This window comes from Otolemur garnettii, unplaced genomic scaffold (assembly GCF_000181295.1).
Source record: "Otolemur garnettii isolate 467f Iridium unplaced genomic scaffold, OtoGar3 scaffold00055, whole genome shotgun sequence".
Classification (NCBI taxonomy): domain Eukaryota; kingdom Metazoa; phylum Chordata; class Mammalia; order Primates; family Galagidae; genus Otolemur; species Otolemur garnettii.
Genome location: NW_003852450.1, coordinates 1,703,011 through 1,709,678, shown reverse-complemented (window position 1 = coordinate 1,709,678; position 6,668 = coordinate 1,703,011). Strand labels below are relative to the sequence as shown.

Genomic DNA, 6,668 nt, shown 5'->3' with positions numbered 1-6,668 from the left:
TAAAAAAGTTAAAAGCAACAGTATTAAAAATAACCATAGCTATAACAATTTATTCATGAATAGACAATATACAAAAGATGCCAGTTGTCATATCAGTAATGTAAAATGTAAGAGAAAGAGAAATTCAAACGTAGGGTTTGTATGCAGTGAAAAGTTAAGTTGCTGTCAAGTTAAAATACATTTATTCTTAACTACAAGATATTTTATGTAAGCTTCATGATAACTACAAAGAAAACACTGTAGCTGATAGACAAAAGCTAAAGAATCAAAGCATATCACTCCAGAAAGTCATCAAATTACAAAGGATGACAGTAAGAGAAGAAACAAATGGAATAATAGAAACTATTGAAAATCAATTAACAAAATGGCAGTAGTAAGTTCTTACTTATCAGTAATTGCTTCAATGTAAATAGATTAGATTTTTCATTCAAAATACATAGAGTGGCTGACCAGATTTAAAAAACAAGATCCAACTGTATGCTGCCAAAAGAGACAGAGCTTTTGGCATAGTCTGAAAGCAAAGGGATAGAAAAAGATTATTACAAGAAAATGGAAATCAAACATAGCAGGAGTGGCTATATTTATATTAGACTAAATTGACTTTAAGTAAAAAACCATCACCAGATACAGTAGTCATTATATTAACAATTAAGATGTCAGTTACTCAAGAGAATGTATCAATGTAATACTTAAGCACCTGACATTGGAGCACCTAAATATACATATCAAGTATTAACAGAACTAAAGGGAGAAATAGAAAACATTACAATAAAAGTAGAGGACTTGAATAATTCGCTTTGAATAATGGATAGATCATTCTGCCATAAAATCAACAAGAAACCAATAGTCTCAAGTAAAACTATATACCAAATATATACAGAACTTTCCACCCAATAGCATCAGAATACACATTATTTTTAAGTGCACATCAAACATTCACCAGAATAGCTCACATTAGGCTACAAATTCTCAACATAAAAAGAAAATGAAAATCTGATAGCAAGTATGTTTTCCAGCCACAGTGCTATGAAACTAGAAGTCAATAACAGGAGAAAAATTGGAAAATTTCAAACAATGTAGAAATTAAACAACCCACTACTGAACAACCAATTGGATCAAAGGAGAAACCAAAACAGAAGTGAAAAATATTTTGTGACAAATGAAATTAGAAACACAACATACCAAAAACTTATGAAATATTGCAAAATCAGTTCTAAGAGGAAAGTTTATAACAATGAACACCTACACTAAGAAAGAAGAGAGGTCTCAAATAAATAACCTAACTTTATACCTCAACAAACTAGAAAAGAACAGACTAAGCTCAAAATAAAAAGAAGAAAATAATAAATATTGGAGCATAAATAAATGAAATAAAGACTAGAAAAACAATAGAAAAGATCAGTGATACTAAAAGATGTTTTTAAGAAAATACACAAAATTGGCAAACTCTTAGCAAGGCTAAGCAGAAAGAGAGAAGACTCAAATACATAAAATTATAAATATAGATTTAAAAGGAAACATTGTGACTGATACTACAGAAACACAAAGGATTATAAAACACTACTATGAACAATTATATACCAACAGATTGGATAACCTAGAAGAAATGCATTCTTCTAGGTTAAACATATAACTTTCCAAGACTGGATCATAGAGAAATAGAAAATCTGAACAGACTAATAATCAGTTAGAAGACTGAATCAGCAATTTAAAATCCCCACAAAGAAAAGCCCCCAAACTGATGGCTTTGCTAGTGAATTCTACCAAACATTTAAAGAAAAATTAAGACCAAATTCTTCTAAAAAGTCAAAGAAAAGGAAATATTCCCAAACTCATTTTATGAGACAAGCATTATCCTGATACAAAAGCCAGACAAGAACAGTAAAAGAAAAGAAAATTACAGGTCAATATCTCTGATGAGCGTAGTTACAAAGATATTCTATAAAACACTAGCAAACTGAATTCAACAGCACATTACAAGAGTTATACACCATGATCAAGTGACATTTATCCCCAAAATGCAAAGATGGTTCAATATATGCAGTTCAATAAATGTGATATATAAAATTAGTAGAATAAGCAATAAACATCTTATGATTATCTGAATAGATGCAAAAAAAAAGCATTTGGAAAAATCAATCATCTTTTCATGATAAAAATTCTCAACAATTTAGGTATAGAAGCAATGTACCTGAACATAATAAAGGCCTTGCTTGCCCAACAAGCCCACAGCTAACATTATACTTAATGGTTAAAACCTAAAACCTTTTCCTCTGAAATCAAGAACGTGGCAAGGAAGTTTTTAATCAATATACAATAGTAATGGAAGTCCTAACCAGAACATTCAGGCAAGGAACAAAAAGAAATAAAAAGCATCTAAATTGAAAAAGTAAAAATAAAAATATCTCTTTTTGCAGATGGTATGATACAGAGTACCCGAAAGTATACACATTTTTTTAAGGGAGGAGAAAACTGTATTAAAATTGTTAATGTATACCAATAACAAAAGATAAATACAAGTCACATTTGACATCTGAAATTATAAGAAGTGCTCAGAGTGATTGCCATAGGCGTCCAGACCCTTCTGATGATGGCGCACTACTCCTTGAGCAATGCTGACCAAAGTGTCCCCTTGTATCACTGTGTGTCATTTCAGTTTCTTCGTGAAGTACTACTCATCTAACCAGTTTCCACATTCATTAAGGTCCCCAAAGGTAGAAGTTAAGGACTGTTAAATCAAGACTTGAGTTTCCTCCCACTTCCTCCTGATCTAACAGCCTTTGGCTTCTACCTATATGTGGGGGCAGAGAGTGTATGAAAAATCTCTGTATCTTTTGTTCAATATTAACATGAACCAAAAACTTCTTTAAAACACAAAGTTTATCTTAAAAAACTGCATATACATGCACACACACACAAACGAGTATGGGTAAAATAGGACATTTGAACGAAATCGGTGGGTCATACCTATGTCAATATCCTGGTTTTGGTACTATATTATTGTTTTGGAAGATGTTGTCACTGGGAGAAAATTAAGGGTATCTGGAATCTCCCTTATTATTTCCTATAACTGCATGTGAATCTGTGCTATCTCAAAATGAAAAGTGTTTTGTAAGTAACTGTTTAATTGCCAAGGGGAGAAGCTTCCTACCAAAGACTGATGCATGATGCACAAAATGTAAATAATTCACAGGGTTTGTTTTATATGCTGACTTTTTCCTAACCCACCCACCTGGTTCAAGGTGCATAGATCAAAAAGGATAAAAATGGAAATGGCACCAGGAAAATATTCCAGGCCTCCTTTGTCCCACTCTTGGCCCTGGGCAGAAGATTCCCAGACATCTAGATGTGTTGCCCATAGGCTGTATATAGTTTCTGGGAATGAAATGATCTTGGCTTTTTCTGAACCATGGCTTACTATATGACTTCACAACTCTCTTCTCCCCCAAGACACCCAAGAAGATAGGGTGTATGTAAAGGCTTTGACCTGCTGAAATGGATATAAGAAGCCCTGGCTTCCCTTAAAACATGTAGCATGGGTCTTATCCCTCTGCCTTATTTCCTCATAAACACCCTGAAGGAGAAAAGTTCAAACCATTATTTGTTCAATTACTTCATCTACTTTGGGAGGCACATTTAATAACTTAAAACATTCATGTATTCCCTTGATCAGGGATTACAGAGTTATCTTTTGACTCCTGGTGGATTCAGTACTGCAACACAAAAGCACAGTGTGGAGAGGAAAAATGCCAACTCAACTTTGAGCTTACTTTACCATTCCCATCCCAATCATTACGATTAGAAAATCAAAAGGAGCGCTTTAAGAAATAACCTCTGTGAGGGTCAAAGCCAGAGGAGTCACCACGATCCGTGGTTCCAAGACAGGCAGAGGAGGTGCCACAGAAGGACGGCCGCCTTTCCTTACTCCGCATGCTCTCCGTTTGTGCACATGTGTGCTGGCAGCACAATGTAGAGTACTCTGATCTTGGCTGGTGTACTAGAAGGCATTCAAAACAGAATGGTACTTAAATTATTAATAATGTTAATATAATCACTATTACCATGTAACAGTGCTTCAAGTTTTTCGAGAGCATCCACTGTTGTCTCACTATTCATTAGATCTCGATTTGGCACCGTCTTGTTGTTTGAATGAAGCTTCATGTGGATGTATTTTCTGATATGCTCCTAAGCAACATAGTTCTCAGCTATACCAGTAAACACGATTGCCATTTGACATTACTGTATTGCTCTTTACTTGCAATAGTATCAATTTTGACCCAACTGTGCACCAGTACTCATGACTGCGAAAGCCCAGCCATCTATCACAATAGAGAATCTCAGGTGAAGTAAAATAAATGTGATGAATTTTTTCCAAATTTTATGGCCCACTTTGCACAGCCGAGGCATATTAATTGAGAAATATTGACTTTAACATTGTAAGTAGGAAGTCTTTATTCTTTTTGGTCAGCTTGGATTTCCTTTGGTTTTAGTTTGATGGATCTTATTGACAAAAAACATTCACCCATCCACCCATTTACACTTGTGAGGCATAAGAAATACATTTAAAGGGCTCAGTGCCCATAGCTCAGTGGTTAGGGTGCCAGCCACATACACCAGGGCTGGCAGGTTCAAACCTGGCCCAGGCCTGCCAGACGACAATGACAACTACAACAAAAAAATAGTTGGGTGTTGTGGTGGCTGCCTGTAGTGCCAGCTACTTGGGAGGCTGAGGCAAGAGAGTCACTTAAGCCCAAGCGTTTCAGGTTCCTGTGAGCTATGATGCCATGGCACTGTACCAAGGGCAACATAGTAAAACTGTCAGAAAGGAAGGAAGGAAGGAGTAAAAGAAATACATTTAATGGAAATATATACATACACAGATATGTGTATACATATGACAGCTTCCTTACACTCAAGAAGTTTATAATATCTTTTCTTAAATGAGCTCATAGGAAATAACTATAATTTACCTTAGATTTACACAAAAATGTGGCATAAGATAATAAAGAAGAGGCATTCCACTATATTGAGAAGGCATGATGAAGAAAGTAAAAAATTCTCAAGAAGAATGTAAAATTTAGGAAAGTGATAGGTAGTGCTTTGACAAAGGGGAAAATGTCCTTCTGCATTCTTTAAGATTGCAATCTCTGGGAAGTAGCAATTTAAGCAGGAGATGACCTGTGTGTTTAGAGCATAATATTCCTTATTCTTTCCCTCTAGATTCCGTCTTATGGGATCCCCCTCTGCTACATGCATCATCGCAGGCAATACTGTCACTTGGGATAACCCAGCACCTATTTGTCAGAGTGAGTTGAAATATTCCTTTCTATTATTTTACCAATAAGATCCGATCTCCTCTGGAATTAAATAAAACCTTTAATCAAATTTCTTTTGCACAGTCTGTCCTTCTGATAGCTGAAGATAGCTGTCATGTTTTCAAAAGTTCCTATGAGGTTACTGGCAACTCTTAAGTTTTTCCTGATCCTGAGTGCCCTTATTGAATCTGGGGTCTTAAATGCACAAAAGCTTTAAACCTTATTTTTTTTTTATCTCAGTGAACTTGAAATTGTGTTGGTTCTATCATCCCTGGTATAACAGGCATATCAGTAAATATCTTAAGCAATGATAAGATTCAAGGTCGGTGAAACTGTGGGCAATGAGTGCCCTTATGGACCAAGAGATTGATAAACCTTAAAATCCTCATTTGCCATAACCCTCAAAAGTAGGCATCCATTTTAACCTATTTCTTAGAATTTATACTTAGGAAATAAACAGATTCCCCTCCTCCCAAGGAGTTTAGTATAAACTTTTCATAACAGGATTATTTATAATGGTAACTATATTAAAGTGACCTAAACGTACTACATGTTTCAAGCTATAGTCTGGAAATCATCTCCTGGAAGGAAAAAGATATGTTACAAATAACTACTATAAAGAATTCCCTAAGAAACAAAAAATACCCATGCAGAATTAGAAAAAGTATATCCATGCACTGATGAAGTGCTACACAGCCATAAAAAATGATAACATGAAGAAGCCCTTAATGATGTATAAAGATGTATGTTTTATGTGAAAGAGAATCAGATGACAGAGAGCATGTATGACAAGATCCTATCTTATTAAAAAATAATTCACCTCTACTTGGATAGGTGTAGGTATATTTTTATATTCTATTCAATAGACCTAAACCGCTTATATATATACATCAATTAACACTTTAGTCAGTTATCCATTTACTTCAGTTTTAAAGACTTCATGATCAATTAGCCAATGACAAAGATCTCTGCAATCTAATCACTCTGACTGCTGTTTCAACTCTGCTGGCCATGCTGAGGTTCTTTTGTCCTCCCTGAATCTGGAGAGCCTAGTTCAATGGCAACAGTTCCCCACTGTCATTTCTAGGCTACAGAGAATTAGCCATCTCAGAGTTTTTCAGAGATGATGAAACCCTCTGCATGAATGTACTTCTCCAGGCATTGGGTAAAAGGGCTACTCTGCCACACACTGTGCCTCTGCACTGTCTCTCAGCACTTCTGACCAGAACTGACCTTCAGAGTGTAGTAAATGTTGCTGAACTTCTGCCTCTCAAATACCAGGTCGATTTCTCATGCTCTAATTGTATTTCAGAACCATATAGAGAAAGTAAGTCTAGGAAACTTAGTTCCACA

General features: G+C 35.2%; 1 protein-coding gene across 1 annotated transcript in view; it reads left to right on the top strand.

Moving 5' to 3' along the window:
• CR1 (complement C3b/C4b receptor 1 (Knops blood group)) overlaps positions 1 to 6,668 on the top strand; it is a 103,188-nt gene that overhangs the window by 37,657 nt on the left and 58,863 nt on the right. Inside the window, 1 exon segment of the mRNA XM_023514552.1 lies at positions 5,221 to 5,306. Within this exon segment, the coding sequence (XP_023370320.1) occupies positions 5,221 to 5,306 (86 nt within the window).